This window comes from Aspergillus saccharolyticus, assembly GCF_003184585.1.
Source record: "Aspergillus saccharolyticus JOP 1030-1 unplaced genomic scaffold BP01scaffold_6, whole genome shotgun sequence".
Lineage (NCBI taxonomy): Eukaryota > Fungi > Ascomycota > Eurotiomycetes > Eurotiales > Aspergillaceae > Aspergillus > Aspergillus saccharolyticus.
The window spans coordinates 876649-893987 of record NW_020290616.1 but is presented as its reverse complement, the minus strand read 5'-3'; the positions used below and the strand labels follow the sequence as shown (position 1 = coordinate 893987).

General features: G+C 50.6%; 3 protein-coding genes across 3 annotated transcripts; 2 read left to right on the top strand and 1 right to left on the bottom strand.

Annotated features, from left to right (window-relative positions):
- Window positions 1-424: 424 nt before the first annotated feature.
- Window positions 425-1901, top strand: BP01DRAFT_199772 (MBL fold metallo-hydrolase). The gene is made up of 4 exons (XM_025571020.1): window positions 425-916; window positions 987-1134; window positions 1185-1550; window positions 1600-1901. The coding sequence occupies exons 1-4, from the start codon at window positions 689-691 to the stop codon at window positions 1890-1892; spliced, it is 1035 nt and encodes a 344-aa protein (XP_025433871.1). The 5' UTR covers window positions 425-688; the 3' UTR covers window positions 1893-1901.
- Window positions 1902-7579: 5678 nt separating this feature from the next.
- Window positions 7580-8143, top strand: BP01DRAFT_199746 (uncharacterized protein). Its single transcript, XM_025571019.1, has one exon. The coding sequence runs from the start codon at window positions 7817-7819 to the stop codon at window positions 8105-8107; it is 291 nt and encodes a 96-aa protein (XP_025433870.1). The 5' UTR covers window positions 7580-7816; the 3' UTR covers window positions 8108-8143.
- Window positions 8144-8939: 796 nt separating this feature from the next.
- On the bottom strand, window positions 8940-9470 carry BP01DRAFT_199708 (uncharacterized protein). The gene has a single exon (XM_025571018.1). The coding sequence runs from the start codon at window positions 9366-9368 to the stop codon at window positions 9078-9080; it is 291 nt and encodes a 96-aa protein (XP_025433869.1). The 5' UTR covers window positions 9369-9470; the 3' UTR covers window positions 8940-9077.
- Between the last annotated feature and the right edge of the window lie 7869 nt (window positions 9471-17339).

Below are 17339 nucleotides of genomic sequence, written 5' to 3'. Positions count from 1 at the left end.
ACTGCTCGCAGTCAAGGCGAACCTTTGTGGAGATTTCTCAGCTCGTCTCATTTCGGTGACAAGAACTGGAGACCTGGAGGCTCGAGTGGTCGTTGCTGCAAAACCACAGCTTAGCATTCTTCAAGGTTACCTTCGCTGTGATAAAAATCTCGGTCGATGACCGCATCTCACCACGCGATACTTCATTGTGCAGACTAAAAAACCCATTCTGTCCGCAGTCAACCTAGGGACAAGTGCTGTACAGTCGTCAGTCACTTCTGAAAATCACTTCAACCATAGCAGTGGAGGTGGCGCTTATCATCTCGCGCACAAGAGGCGACCCACCACAGAAGATCACTCGAAACCGAACATGTCGAGTGTGTTAATGAGACCAAAAGGAGATCATTGAGGTCATATAGCAGATAGAGAGTCCTGTTACGGAGGCGATGCCGAACCACAGCAGAGAGTGTGTTGTGAATGAATGAAGCAATGGCGTCCTGTCGAAGTCAAAACAGCAAACTGCTGCAGCCTAAGGCATCAAGAACGTCAGCTGGCGGTAATGTTGACAACAGCTTCATCTCTCACTCTCGTCAGCACAATCCTGCCGATAAATGTCATTGATTTTACACTCGGACATTCTCACTATCTCCACTCGCGAGCATAGTTGCAAGTCTGATTCCAGAGTAAAAGCGACGACAGCCCCATCAGGATGGCGCACGCAAACCTCGTCGAAGTGGACTCCCTGGAGGCTGTCCTCTTGGTTGACAATGACCTCGACCCAATGTCGACCATCGCCCCCGATACAGTCCAAGTCTCAGGCCTCATGCGTACGCTAGCCACGCACTCCCCGCACGAGATCTCGGACCGCGGGGATGCGCACAAGGAGCTCCAGATGGAAGATATCTGCTGTGCCGCGCATGGATTATCCATTCTCGTGGTATGCTCTTCCAATTCTTCCCATAGCCCAGAGTTTCCCGAATCATGGGCAGCATTTAACCATGCGACAGACTGCTACTAAGAACGGAAAAAGTCATACGATGCTCTTCGACGCCGGACCCGAAGGTGGAGTCTGGGAGCGCAACGTAAAGCGACTCCGACAAGACTTATCTTCCGTGGAGCTGGTACAGCTATCGCATTGGCATCGAGACCACTCGGGTAGAAGTGTGCTCTCTGAGGATTAAAGCAGCGATGCTAACAATATCAAGGGGGCCTGGTTCGAGCTATCCAACTGATCACGGATGCTCGAAAAGCACAAAGCACTCCAGGCGAACTCATCGTCGACCTGCACCCGCACCGCCCCGACTTCAGAGGCATGGCAATCGGAGACAAGATCATCTCTCTCCAGGCTGATCCAACGTTCGAAGAATTGCAGGCAGCGGGCGGGACCATAGACAAACGAGCGGACGGGCATACAGTTCTCGATGACTATTTCTTCATCTCAGGCGAGGTTCCCCGGCGGACCTCATATGAGACTGGCCTGAGAGGTGGAATGCGATTCGATCAAGAGGAGGATGACTGGTTCTCCGATGAGGTTATTGCCGATGAACGGTTCCTGATGTGCAACCTCAAAGGTACTTTTCACTTTCCTGAGTTTGAGAAGCAGGGGCTCACCGGAACCAGGGAAGGGAATCGTCATGTTCACCGCGTGCAGTCATGCTGGAGTGGTCAACTGTGCACGACATGCAGTTGAGATGCTTGGTGATTCTGTGCCTCTCCATGCGGTTGTCGGGGGCTTTCATCTCGCGACTAGCGACGCGACTCAGACCGAGAACACAGTCAAGGATCTGAAGAAGCTCGATCCAGCTGTTGTTTTGCCCGGACACTGTTCCGGATGGAGGGCCAAGTTTGCGATCGAGAGACTCATGCCGGGCACGCTGGTTCCGTGCTCCGTAGGTATGAGGATTTCGTTCTAGCAGTATGCATCTGGTTACTAGACGGTCGTTCCAGCACTGCTGCTTCCTTTGTCAATTGCCGAGGCGATGTTCAGCCAATATGCGTTTGCGGTTTGTACGGACAGGTGTGAGTTAGGGCAAAGATAGAAGTATACGACCGGGAATGATATATCATAGCCATGACTCGGAATGGGGATTCTGCTGTGGTCGAGTCGATGGTCTTTTGGCGGAACCTCATCTATGAGAATAGAAAAGAAAGCAAAACTACTAGTCGTCATGCTCCTGCGGTATATCTGGCACGGCATACAGCGGATTATATGTGTATCCAATCTTATCATCATCCGGTGTGGTTCTGCAGTGGTGACCACCCAAGTCTCTTCTACCTAACAATTTATAAATAATGAGGCGATATTAAGTGCACAAGACAAAACAATCTTCAACTTGAAGTTACCAAGCAGCCTAAATCCGTCAGCGAATCTTTTCATTATCATATTCTCTGTAGACTACCAACCATGCTCAACCCATCTTGAAAGACAACTTGAAAAGAGTCAATGGTATGGCATAGTCCTCGGCTAAGTAATAGCTAAGCGTCTCCTCACCACCTTCACAAGACCTATAGTATATAATGCACAACAACCACCCACCTACAACCTCACCACCTTGACTCTCGTATGGGCTACAACCATTTCCCATAACCCCAGCACGAACAAGCCCCCCGGCCAACCTCCATACCAACCGCACGCCAACCAACCCCGAAGCCCATGCAACAACATAACACCCGCATTCCAGATAACATCATCCCTTCCCCACAGTACAAGGCAAACATGTGGAAACCTGGCACCCAGATTCTAGGCCCAAGGCGAGCAGCTGCGACATCCTCAGCTATTTTCTGGCCCCATGCCAACCGCGTTCCTCAGCATGTCAGATTCGGATTCGGATCCGGATTCGGATGCAGAGTCTATAGTACTTGTTACGCTAAACATTGCTTATGCAAGATTGATATGATTCTCGGCTGCTGCACATTACTAACTTCAGCATACTGCGGAGAATACGGAGTACAACCTGGATGAAATATCTCTCTACCTCCTCAAAATAAAGTTACTAAAACATTGAACTAAGCCAAACCCCTTATCAAATCCTAAATCAATTGCAAGGTCACTCTTTTCTTCTTCCCTGAAGATCCTACATGCCAGATGCACGAAAGATGCAAAAGTCTTGGTGAGATGTGCTGGTGTGGGGTTCTTTTTTTTTCTTGGGATATACTCTATTTGGTGGGTGCTTGTCTTGGATGAGAGGGTGAGGGAAGTTATATGGATGGTGGTGGCTTAGCTGGGAGGACACGTATGCTTGCTTTTTTTTTTTTCCGAATGTTGGCATTATAGGATAACTAGAGGAAAGGTGGGTTGTGTGATTGGAATGCGTGGCCGGGAAGTATATAGTCGAAACGTGCATCATGCAGCGCTTTACAGCAACTTTTTCCCTTGAAGTTGCTTACTGCAGGATTGCTGGTTGTGTGTGTGTGTGGATTGTTCACGTAGGTTGGGGGGGTGATGATCTACATGAGGCTGAACCTGAGGTTTTGTGAGCACAAAGTTTTAGTTATGGTTAATATGGTTCTAGTCAATTGGCGGGGATACTGCCAAGTTGCCTGTTGCAAGGGAATGAAGGATCTATATCCCATACGTGTATAGATTCCTTATTCCAAAGTCTACATCGAGGAGTGCATGAATCCTGTCCCTGAAGCCTGTTGGGATAGGTACAGTCCGGATTGCTGACCATCCGCATCTCGGGAGATTCTCGCGCCTTCAGTGCAGTTACTCTGTTGAGCCAGAGGGCTACCTTACCGATACGGTGGTCACACAAACCCACTCTGAATCTGGCAGATTGACAGCCAGGAGGAAGATACAGCAGCAGCCAGACTGTCTTCCCCCTTCTTCGCTGCGCCAAGACAATAATGGAGGGAGGAATGCACGGCAGGTCTTGGCGGGCGATCGTGCGGAGGGAGGAGGGGAAAAAAAGGGGGGGCGGGGTTGGACGGGGTGGAGGATGATGATTCAGATATGGATTCCATGGAGGTGGAGGAGAAGGGCAAGGAGTGGGTATGATGCTCCTTCTTCTCCATGGGTTTATTCTTGATTATCTGGAGTTCTGGTGATGGTGTAGGTTAGCGGTGCCAAGAAAGTGTATAGAATCGACCCCCTGATGATAGTCCAAGACATCCGCGAATGGCAAATTGGAGTCACCCCTTCCTTGTTTCTCATCGGCATGACATGCACAGTCAGAAAGCAACGAAAGCAGACAAGTGTTTCATGCCAAGCTGTAGTCGTCCTCCCCAGCACTCATGCTCATCACTTGCCGCCAGAGTGAGATTGACTTCGGAACCGCAGGATTGGCAAGTTGAAGCGACTCCCGCAACTCATAAGGCAGTTAGAGTGAATTTAGTTCCCCTTTCGACAACAATTGTCCTCAAGTGGCTTTTCGTCCCAAGATTCAGTCAGTCCCTAAATTTAGTGCCAGAGACTATGCGATTGAGTCGGGGAATCCGACCTATCCGAACCCAGGTTTCGATTCACAGTGTGTTCGATTCGAAATCCAGGTCTTCCCGTAGTAAGGGATGAGAATCTCGCCAAGATATGCCTTGCTGGTCCCTCTGCACATCGCCATGCTTGGCGGCCATTGACCGACGTGACTATTGGCTTGGAGCGGAGGAGCGAGTAATTGGTGGATGCTAGTCGGGTGATTTTCTGAGCTTGGTGGGGGACTTGTACGACCTCGAGTTGATATCTTAGTGCTCTGGGTAAGAAACGACGCGGACGAGAAAAGGTGTATGAAAGAATAGGTAAGATTCATGGGAGCAACATTGCTGAAGCTAGGATCAGATAGACAGCTGCGCCGCATGATAGATGCGATGCCATGCTGCCTTAATCGGCCTTGGCGAATGACGCATTACCCCTGATGTGCAGGCGATCCCTCTCATTTGTTGATTTCATACTATGCACAGTACGGAGGCATAAGGGATCGTATGAACAAATTAGCCCAGAGCCAGGATCGATGTGCTAGGAGACCGTATGATGGTCGTGACTGTCGCGGCTACTTGTGTAGTGCGTACTGCGTAATACTGGACATGACTCCACGAGTCGATCGATATACTTACTCCAGTCCGGTGTCTCACGAAGCGAGGTAAACAAACCCAAAACGGGAATAAGGGTATAATGAAAGCAGACTAAGAGCCTAAGAGGACGAGAACAGCGAACCGACTGACATCATATGCACAATTGCACATAGCGATCGACCCACGACAGCCCCGGGAATGAACGAACGGGTCTCTCTCCCCCTTTTTCACTTGTCTGCTCGAAATCAAGCGTTGCCGGCCGCCCAAGTTTGGATCATGCAACATCTAAGGAGGTGAGGGGAGAAGAACAAAGAGCCACAACCAACCCAATGCGGTGCTATGCACGGGGGAAGGATATATCCGGATATGATACCGCAGGGATACGGACGCTGAAACCGAGTGAAACGAGACGAGACCTGTCTGATGCGGTGACAGACTGACTTTCTGCTGACTTGCAGTTGCAGAAGCCAGATACAATCAAGGAATCTGGCTGCAGTCTGCACCCGATTCTTGGGCCCTAACCTCGTCTCTTAGAGTCGAATGGTCGTGTCTGGAGGCGATTTGCCTCCGTGCAGATTAGGATTTTGCGGGGAGGGAAAATCAGTGCCATCCATGTAGGAGATCCCTTGGCATCGATATCGGATCTGATCACTGAGGGGAAGAATATACTGTGTATGCTATTCCCTTGAGTAGACAGTAGTAGTTATACACAGGGCGGGATAGTTATAATGAATGGGAGAAATCCGGATAGGTTCCTCGTAGAACTACCTACTAGTAGGCTCAAGACTCTTTCCGATCCTGCCCTGCCCTACCTTATGAGCCTACCCATGCCTTCTTGATTCCGAACAATATGCCGAGTCAATAAAATCACGCACCCTCCTTCAGCCTTACAATGGACAAAATCGCTGGAGCCCGACGCTGCAGCAGCGACCCTGCTGGTTCGGGAAAATTATTCGACTTCGAAGCAAAACATCGCCGAATCTCCAAGTCCAAGCAGGGTCTAGGGCCGGCGAACCATGGCTCAAGGACGGTGAAAGCACGTCGTGTGCGATCAACCATGGGTCATCCTGCAGGATAAAAGAAGGAGGATGGGGGAACGAGCAGTTCTCATTGAACGGATTTGCATATCTCAACCAACATGGCTGACTGGTGGACTTGTCTCGAACAGACCGTGAACGGCAGACGGTGCCGAATTCCGTGAGGGTCGGGTTGGCCGAGAGGATTGCGACCCTGACTGCATTGTGCCGAGGAGAAAACCCCGAGCTGCCACCCACACTAACTATCGAACTATGAGCGAATTTCCCTCCCACCAACGCAATCAATACTACTAATCATATACCCCCCAATGCATTGTCAATCCCCAGTCGGCTCCCCGCTTTGGGAATAACCACACGCGATAAGCCAAGAAGCTGCCGACTTACCGTCCTCCGACCAGACTAGAAAGACAACTCACGGTCGCATTGATGACGAAGAGTCCATTCGAGAATCAGCCATGATTCACTCGGTCGCTTTGGGCTAGAAGACCCTTTTTGGTGAGAAATGGTTTTCACATCTCAACTCTCAGGCCTCTCCTACTCGCCGTCTTACGGGATTTACCGTGCAAGGCGCACAGCACACCTTCCACCATCCTCTCAACTCCCAAGACTGCAGTCTCAGGCGAGCAAAGGATTTCTCCACAAGCCAAAAAGCCTGAGGAGGAGCCCGTAGTCAGACCTGCCAGGCACGGCCCATAATTCCCCGAATTCGGCCTCGGACTAAACCCGATCCAATCTCCCAATTCCCCGCCCCGACAGCCTCGAAAGCGACTAGAGATGAGGGACATACGCACCCACGGAAAAATTATTCTTGCCGTCGATAGTAGCATCTACCCTTATCAGACAAGTGTGTTGGTTGGTGCGTCTCATCTATCTGCATGCTGCAGCCGACTATTGGCGTCCTCAAATCGTCCCGGTGGGCTGCCACCGTGGCAGGGTGTCCCCTTGTTTCTTGACTAAGACCAGTCCATCCCGTCGCGGAGACTAGAGACCGGAGCCCTGGAGCCTGGAGACTGGGTACATGCAGAAATGAGGCGGGATCAGGAACAAGACAGAGAAAAATCACGCACGCATGGCGGCAACCTCCTCCGACTTGTCATCTGCCCTCCGGAAAGATGGAAGAATAGTAAACAATAATAGCCTGGGACAAGGGAATCGGATTGCCCTCTGGCAGGGTGATGGTCCGCCAACGTCGCAGTAGTTCCGAGACGTTTGGTCGATTTCCCCATCAGGGTACGGAGTAACTAAGGTTGAGCTGAGATGTCAGAAAGCTGGAGAGGTAGATTGGGGAATATGGTCGCCTAGGTAGCTTGTCCAACTAGGCTAGTGGTCTGGCAGCTAGACTATCTTACTCCGTATTCTACCAGGACGTAATGAGCTATACTGCTGTGGTAGTAGTGGTAGCTGCGGCGGTCGATATCCATCCAGCGTCTCTCGTTTGCACGGTTTCTCCAACATTGGCATTGGCTGCTCAGACTGGGAACGGCTAAGCCCATTAATAATTGGAAATGAGACGACTGACTGACGGTTGGTGTGGGATGGGTTTCCCGATGAACAGTCGGAGTTCCCGTCCGTGGGGGCAATCCAGAGGCTACAGAGCCCTACTGTATTTGTCGGAACGTGAATCTGCCTCTCGTGTGTCTCAGGTCTTTCCTGTCGAGGGTGACATATCCTCTTCATGGCCAAAGGCATAAATCCCCTTGTGCAGAAATCTGGGACGAATAGGAAGGCTTGGAAAATCTGCACGCTGTGACGCGGTGCAGCGGAAAAACCAGGAGATAGGGAGATGTGCTCGTGTTATGCGAGATGCCAAATCAAACCACCAGATAGAGGACCTATGGTTGCTGTTATTGTTGTGTCGTCAGTTGCTAGTCAAGGCTTTACCTCCCAAGCCTCCTCGGGTGAAGGCGCAAACGACGCCCACGACGACGACGACTACACCAGACTGGCTGCCAGACAAACTGACTAGACTACTTCAAACCCGACAAAAAAATCCCTCACCCAGATCCTCCTCGATGAGACAGCTTGGCGCGGGCGATCGCCCGGTGGAGAGAGATTTGAGCGAAAAAAGCGAAGTAGTAGTGCCGTAGTGACCAGTGGGCACTAGCCACTAGTCCATCAATCATCAGTTCCATTTGGGGGCGCTAATGGGCTGTTCCTCAATTAACGCCGGTGAAGATGGGAGCACGACCTGTCCCGTTCCTGGTCGGTGTGATTTAGTTCGATGGGGAGGGTCCCTCTTCGCTGGACTCTAGTCACCCTAGCCTCAGTCACTACTGTAGGTACCAGAGAGCCAAGAGTAAATCTACTGTGGGCTGGCCGCCTTCTCTCCGTCTCTCTCCACGGTCGGTCGCGATCGTAATCGTGAGAGGGTACCCAGTAGGCAAGAGGCATCTCAGCCGAGGCTTACTGGTGGACAATGGCAACTGTGTCCATCTTGTCTCGCTCCGTTTGATATCCTTGAAGAGCCATAGGGCCAGACACTCGATGACAATGCCATACAGGATTGAGGTGCGCTGATGCAGGGCAAACCGGTTGGATCGACTGTATTAAATTACTCAATAGATACATAATTGCCGAATCGGGTATGATGTATTACCTCTGTCTAGTCTTGTCTTGAATGGGGATTGGCGCTACTATTTGTTTCCATTTCCTCGGAGATGGGTGGTGAACGGACACCACGCACACACTTTTCCTCTCTCATACAACAACATAATAGAAAGGACGGGAGGGCGATTGAGAGGGAAAATTTCCCGAGAAGAGAAGGCGAGAGCGACCAAAGTCGCATTAATTATTCGCAAATTGCCCCAGTCAAATCAATAGTCAATGGCAATCCGTCATCCCACACAGACCAATTTCCTTCCCCCCCCCCTCCCCTCTCCAATCCCCCTTCCGTTTCCCCCATTCATTTCACCTTCAGCCCTCTTATTTTGCCTTTGTCTTTGTAGTCAGTGTGTCAGGAAGGATTCCGGATTGATTTCTCTTACCCGATAGGATCTCTTATCGGACAATCGGGCAAGATATGACGTCGTGGGCGGTTTTGCCTCTGTGGAAAGGTTCTCAGACCCCTCTCCAGCGAATAATGCCACCTGCCGACTTCCGACAGGACTCGCCTACTGTCTTTTCGCCTCCCCCTCCTCCCCTCCTTGTTCTCCTCACCCAACCTGAACCCACCACACGCCCATCTCCCCGAACTCGGGCGGCAACAAGCCACGCTGATTCGACTGGAATGCAACTAGCAGACTCCAAGACCCAGTAAAAGAAGGATTCTAGAAAACTTCGAGAAGCGGCAAATCTGCGGTCAGAAAAGCAAGCTGCCCGCCTGCCCGATCTGCCCCTCACTTGGGCCATGCCGTCGGTGCTTCTGGTGGCGACCGGATTGCCCGAGAGAGTAAGGCGTGGCCCCGGCCTCTTCTCTCGGATGGAGAAATGCCCAGAGACTCCAGAGAGAGAGGATGGGGGAGATTTCTCCCGGTGGGCAAACGAGCGAGATAAGAGTCGTTACTATGGATGCTTTGGGCCTTAGCTCGGTCTCTAGTCGGCCGCTAAGGACTTACTCCGACTTTTGGTTTAGCCTACTCCGGACTCTCGCACCACTCTCAGTCACCGTGGAATAGCCTCAATTATGGCTCCATGCGGGATATAATGTCGCTCGTTATGAGGGACCGCGTCGTCACTCGGCGCGATCGCGCTTGAGGGTCGCCGACGAGGCGCGCGATCTACTGCGTACAATCACCATGCCCGTAGTAGATGCATCTGGATCTCGAAAGTGGGAGTCATCTATCTTCATCACCGGCTTGGTAGAGCGGGGAGCGACTCTTGCAGTGGTGTCTGTTGAACGAGTTTAATTCCTCACGTGTCGTCACTCTGTATGTCGGACGTCGTCTGCCATGGAGGGCCGTTCCTTTGTGTAGTAGGGCCTCAGGCTCAGAATACCCCAAAGGCATAGAACACCCATGGAAGCGTCCATACATCTGTCAGAGACCTGTTTCAACCATCCATCCATCTACCGGCATTCAAATGCCTCACGTGCTGCTGGGTGAAGAGCCTGACGCATCCCGCATCAGCCCGCTCAGACACCACCAATTCATTGCATCTGATTGACAAGCTTTGGCTGGCTGGATTGAAAGAACAGTAAGAACAATGAAGAGACACCCTCGCTCGCATCCCACCCGCTGGTTCAGGGTCGACCTGACATCCCGACCGAAACCACTTGTTCCACGGTTGGATGTGGAGAGCTTGTTTTGGGCTAGGTAAATTTTGCCGCAGCCTCTAGATTACACTAGGGCCCAGGTACCTTGTCCTAGGTGGGAACCAGTAACAGGTACCAGGTACACTTTCGTTGCCCGTATCCACGCAGTATCGGGACGATACCGCTAAGTTATCGGCGACGGCCAGCACCGCTAATGCCACATCGCCCATTTACCAGGCAATGCGCACACACCACGCCCCAAACTCCACCCGGACGGGGGAAACAGGAGTTGGATTATTGCGGGAACTTAACTTACCCAGTACTACGATATGATGTTGCCCGGCCACTTTACCAGAACCACAATTGGGGCTAGCTGCCAGCATCATCCCGGAGGAGTCATGGTGAGACTCGAGTGTACTCCGTACTGTACAGACTGGAGTAGTTACTTTGTACTTTTTGAGTAAATACCTTCATTGGAGCTAATTTGGAGCTACCCAAGCTAGCTACTCGGTCTGGATAGCTTCCTACCTCGATGGGGTATGTAGCTCTCTTCCTTTGCCTCGTTCTCGTTTCTGGTCTCTCCACCCGTCCACCTTCCGATGACTCCATAATCCATCTGAAGATTCGTAGCTACTAAGACATGTTTGTCATAACTCAGAGGACTGTGAGCTCGACTCCAGGTTAGGTAGGAGAGTAGCTCGCACCGAGCTATGCTATCTCAGCTGACCGGTGCGGATCCGACCTATCCATCCAATGCTCCAGACTCTCCCCTCTCTCCCCTCTTTCTCCAGACTGTCTCAAGACAAGAGAGACCAAAAGAGGGTCTAATCAAATCAAGTTGAAATCCTCTCATTCAATTTTCTCCCTCCATTTCCCCCCAGGAATACTACTCCATGTGGTAGGTGCCTTTCCCCGGGGGGGACCCAAACAAGAATCAAATGGCTGGGAAGAGTGAGAGGAGGAGGGGGGGGGGGGGGGGAAAGGATTCTTGGCTGACGTTGGTTACATGCTGCCTTTCTGTCCCCCGTCCATAGGCTGGCTACCTTAGTATTCTAAAAACAAAACCTACCTCTTGCTACCTCTTCAACCTTCCCCGGTGATAGATGCGACCAGGCCGGGCAACGGTAAGATGAGACAATGAAACCATCAAGTTCCTGACTGATAACTTGCTTTTTATGTTTGGAGCTCTGATGGCATCGTTACGCAGTGTGATGACTGCCCATGAAATTCTGCGGCTGAATGAGCAATGAAGGAAAAAAGGGACGTGCACGGACGGATGGCGTCTGAACGGGAAAGTGAGGAAAGGTTAACTACTACCTACAGTAGTAAGGTACCTAGTACCTAGTACGTACCGAGCGGACTGTGTAACGACCACTTATTCCGTACACTCCGACAATGATTCGGCAAAGGATAGGATCAGATAGCACACAACCTTAGTACCTACGGAATATACATACACACACATCATCCTATAGCGAGCGGCTGTATACCTTTGAAACAAGGGAGACGGGAACCGAATCTGGGAAGGGGAGAAGAACATCCATGGGGCTTGCTTCATGACCAGTGATCGGGAATTTTGACCCTCCCTTTTCCTCCTCCGTAGATACTCCGTAAACATTCTATCATTCTTTCCTGATTGGAGGATTTCATCGTTTGTTGGTTAACATCTGGCTTAGAGGAGTAGGTGGATTTGAGCTTGAATGGTCCGGACGCGGTTAATGCTTTCGAAAACCCACCATTGTATATTGTACTAGTGACCAGGTTCTAACATCAGCATCCGTGGGATGCCGCTTGCTCCCGGGGGAGAGGCGCAGAGGAGACGTCAACGGCACCTCATAGCAAAGGCTGGAAGTGATTCCGCGGCGCGGTTTTGAACCCCCGGAGTGAGTTGAGCATCAGCATCAGCATGAGCATAAGCCCGTGGCAAATTTGGCCGCTTAGAGGGAGAACTCTTTGCTTATGCTTGAGGCGATCCATCGCCTGGTATCTTAGGTAAACTGCTAGACTATCCTGTGTGTACTGTGAAGTTACTACATGAGGCCCGTGACTATATATTCCCGACCGACTGCGGACCGGTATGGCAGTAGTGACACTTATTCAGTACTAACTTGAACATCACTGGCATCAGCAAACTTTACCATAGTAGTGTTGTGGTAAATGCGTGCCAGCCTCTGCGGTCCGGGCCTCTGAGATACTAAGTATCAAGTCTTAGTGTAGGCATCATTTTGTCTTCTCGGGCGAGACGAGTCTGGAAGTCTCAATCCATTGACAACGGCACGTAGTTGAGGGGGACGGGTAGTCGGACGGAGTTGTGCCTCAGGCCTGAGATGCCCAGCTATCAGATATTCGATGTGTTTAGAGTAGTCTGACTTGAATAGGTAAGTAATCGACGCATTTCGCCAGACCCGGCAGAGTAACTACTATGATAGTTAACCTTGAGAGCATTGGGTTAGGGCCGAAAGTATGTCCTGGTAGGCCGGTACAAGATTGAGTATGTACGAGATCCAACGTCCACCGATCCCCGAATATCCGCGAGTATGTGCGTGAGTAGGTACGGGAGTACTGTACAGCACTCTAAGCGAGGGACCTATTAGCAATTGGTAGGCCGAATGAGGCGTGATCATCAATCGGATCATCCCTCCGTTTAGATGACGATATCAGTACTTCAGCTAGTCGGTCAACGATGCGCTTGGGGATACTATATGCCAAGCATTGGTATCACCTTGATGGGTTACCATAGACTCATAGTTGCCAAGGACTGAATTTTGTGAGAGAGGCTCGGCACAAGGTAGTAGTAGAGTTGCTCAATAGATGCTGATAGTAGATCTTCTGTCTGGGGTCAGGTGAGGCTTGGCATACAGGTTCTGTATGTACTGAACTGAGTCCCATGTTCCAACACATCCGAACCCTCTAAGACAAGCCTTATGCGCGAGGGGAAGGAAGCTTACTTTCACTTTGGTACTTTGGTTGGGTCTGAGAAGTCGAGACCTGAAGAGAAATGAGCATGAGGATGACCCTTGCTTGACTGAGGTTGACCGTGGTCCAGACTATCACAAGAGCGGGTCGGTCGGTTGATCAGTCGGTCGGCCGACGAGAAAAAAAGAAAGAGACGTTTACTGGAACACTGGAACACCGGGAATTCTTCTCACAGTCAGACGACGATCTGGGGCAAGATGAGGAGGAGGTACTGTGTGTGGGTGCGCCCGGTGCGGAGAAGATCCCTCCTGTGCCAGGCGGGCTACGTGGTGGTTGCTCTCGTTGTCTCCGCGGTGCTCCGTAATATGCCATGCATGCAGGAAGGCAAAGAGGCGATGGGATCCATCTCAAATCTTCCAATTGGAGATGCTCTGCTTGTTTCGTGCGCTGGATGATGATTTTCAGTCTCTAAGTTGTGGATGGCGGTATTTCCCTTGTTTTGGGGAGAACTCTGTCACGGAGTGACATTGACACGGACTTACTAATGTATTGAATCGAGTTGACTGAGTTAAAGATCACGCCAAGTGTACTGTGCATATGGTCGGAAGGTGAGGTAGCTATACTGCTATACTGTGTAGTGTGTACGGGTATGCTGGCTGGCTGGACCGGGCTTCTTCCTCTACGTACTGTGTACATCGCTTGAACACCGCATCTATACAACCCGCCCGGTTTAAGGCTAGACACTACGTACAGGCATTGAATCAAGTTGTGGTCATGCATGCATCATCGCCAATCAAACGACCACCTGTCAACCAGGTGGGCGTCGTACAGAGATCAGGACCAAAGTCCCAAACGAGCAAAGCAATATGCGGACCGGCAAATAAATGTCGCAACGTGGGATCATAACGAGCGCTGCCGACAGCGAACTACCACTTTCTTCGATCGCGAATCTGGAAAGAGACGAGATAACCAGAGAGTATAACTGATTAGCATCGATTAACCAGTCTCATGCATATTAGGAATTCATGCACGCGACAACAGCATGAAGTCACCAGGTGACTGAAAACAGCGAATGCTAGATTGCTATGTTGAATGAATCGTCACGGCAAATGCCATAGTCCTGACGGTGACTACGCAGTACTATCGGGGCTCATTTCTGACTGACTTGGAGTATGCTTTGACGTTAATTGACTCCGTACTAGTCAGATCGTGAGGTCGACGGCTGCATCATCATCCCTCCACCACTAGTTCGGCTACGTCCAGTAACGATCCTACGAGAATGGCCATAACTGATGACGACGGTATGTTCTCTGAGGATGGTCAGTAGAGTACGGAGTAGTACTTCCGTGCTAACTATGTATCTACAGTGTACATATTAATAGCTACGTAGCTACATAGCTACATTGATACTACACACTAACAGCACCAGCTTGAGGTCGGGCGGAGTCGTATCCCGGCCCTTTCAGCCATTAACAGGTCAAGATGACGCTCCCAGGATGGGGGGTGGGTCCCGAATCATTGCCCCCCATCCCCACGACTAAGAGGGAGGTGCATGAAACTCAATCAGGGCGGGCACGATTCGATTGGATGGTCGTAGTAACGCCAATTTGAGAGAAACAGAGTGGAGAGAGTTCAAGTTACTGGAAGGCTGAAGCCCAGTCGTCACACGGCTCCCAGGATGTGTTGAATGGAGGGAACGAGCAGGTGTGGCCGATCGCCTTTTCCTGAGCTTGGTGTGAGGGACCTATTTAGTCGTCTAGGGCGAGAAGTACTAGGAGAAACGAGCAACCTGCTGCATCGTCCGTCCTTTTGGAGGAAGCGGAAAAGCCGATTGTGGGCTGGTGGACTCCATAGCCCTGAGGACCAGCCCGCCTTTCGAACGGAAGGACGTGGGGACAAGATCCAACTGGTGCGTAGGCGGAAGATAACGCGAGGTGATTCGAAGATGTAATAGCCATTGATAACGAATGATGGACCAGACATAGTTGATGATTCCGATGACATAAGGTGAATCGTGGTTGTCCCTGACACTCGATGCCGCCTTCAATCATTTACAACCCCTTTCCCCGGAAACATCACGAACGACCATGTCAGAGAACAAAAGGACCGAAAAGGGTGCCAGACAGGCGAGATCATTGGTATGAGACCATTGTCATCAAACTTGCCCAGGATGATGTCAATGTAATTTCATCGGGGATGATAAGTGGGAGATGAGCATCATCATCATCGCGCGCGAGCTCACGGACCGTAAATTGTTTTGGGCGGATTTTGGCCCTGCATGGCCGGAATGGGTATCGTCTGAGTTCTTGGAAACCGCCCCCCCCCTTGCGTTCCCCGTTTGGCTTCAGCTCGTGGTTCCCCCAAGATCGGGTAGGACGGCCCTGAGCGACTGCGGTGCGGGTGGCATTTGAGAGTGGGAAGTATTTTCACCGAGCTGGCTGCGTAGCGTTGGCTACAGTAGGAGTAGTAGGAGTAGTAGGAGTAGTAGGAGTAGTAGGAGTAGTAGGAGTTGTAGTATAGTAGTATCGGTAGTTGTAGGTACGTAGGTAGTAACTAGTTAGGTAGTTAGTAGCTAGCCTGCTGACTCAGGTTTGTTTGTTTTGTATGTTGATTTTGTTGTTCTTGTCTCGCTCTCTCTCTCTCTCTCGCTCGCTCCAGCTGTATGTCTCTCTTGCTGTCCTTCACTTTCATCCCATGCTGCAAGGGAACGACAGGACTATGGAGCCCTGTCATGGGCCTGCACAGAAGAGCATTAAAGAGAGGGGGGATGTGCATATTATTATTACATTCAAGGGCTAATGCCATTATACACATAATCAATTTATCATTGTAGCTCAACTAGCAGTCGCAAGCTCCTAAGAGATAGCATTTCAATGAGGTGATAATTATTACCATCATCAAACGTGTGCGGTTTCTCCTCTAGTCCTTTACTGGTGACGGACTGATGAGGACGAGAACCAAAAATCGCGCATAGTAAATCAGGATAGAGACAGAGAGAGAGAGATGGGAACAGCAAAGACAAGACCAAGACAAGAGGGAAAATTAACGAGGGCCACACACTACGGAGCACACTCTACAGTACAACAACCCGCACGCGGCAAGAAGGGCTGGGCTGGCTGCCGCGACGAGAGAGAGATGGTCGATACCGTCCGTACAGTACGGAAAATCCTGTTTCTCCTCTGATTTGCCCACGCACCCAGCCCAATGGGAAGCATATCCTACGTCTGCGTCTTGCATCTGCGAGCCCGACTCTGGCCGACAGAGCCGTTCGGCACGACCGTAATAATACCAGCTGCATACCAGAAGATCCTAGTCAAGTGTATGAGAGATGCGGGCGAGGCGGACGGTCGGAGGGTATTGGGACGGTAAATCCGAGAAGGTTTACATTTTCGTTCCTATCCATCCGTCGGACTTCACACGCCTTCTATCGTAAGCTGGGATGGGGAGTGATAGGAGGGTGGAGGCAAACTCGGCACAGGTCTGCCGGTTACTGAGTGAGTGAGTGTATGTATGAGAGACAATAGACGACGGGCGTCAAGATGCCGTACCATTCATCCTTCTCTCACTCGCCTCAATGGGTTAAGTCAGAAATTTTCTGTTCCATCGCTTAAGACTAGATTCAAAGGGGCAAACTTGAATCCCCACCTCCATCACCGGGGACATGCACTGGGGAAGGGGAAGAAGAAGATGGAAGAAGAGATTGGAGGTGGAAAGACTAATGACCTACTCCATAGGTCGGTCGGTATGCAAACTTCCTAACGATGCGTGCCGTTAAGGCAAAGTGTGTGTGAGGCGAACTTGGAGAGAGACTGAGAGAGACCCAGTTTGAGAAAACCTTTACCTTACCAGGGACAGTGGCAGTATTGAGTGGTAAGTGAGTGGTTACTGTTCCCGGCCAAGACTAGAACCAAGAAGGCTAAATTCAAAATGGTAAGCAGGAAAAATAAAAGAGAGAGAAAAAAAAGGAAAAAGAAAAAATCAAAACTCATTTTACGGAACCGGGAAAATAATCGACTAAATTCAAAAAAAAAAATCTAGGAAGGCAAAAAAAAAAAAAAAAAAAAAAAAAAGCGCAGGCAGGATGACGCGAAATGAAGAGGACGGGAAAGAGTGAAACCGACAAGACGTGTTTGTCCTGGTCCCGTGCAATCGCAAGCCCACCCTCCCCCAGAATATTAAAGAGTACATTCTCCCTCCCTTCCATCCCCCTCTCT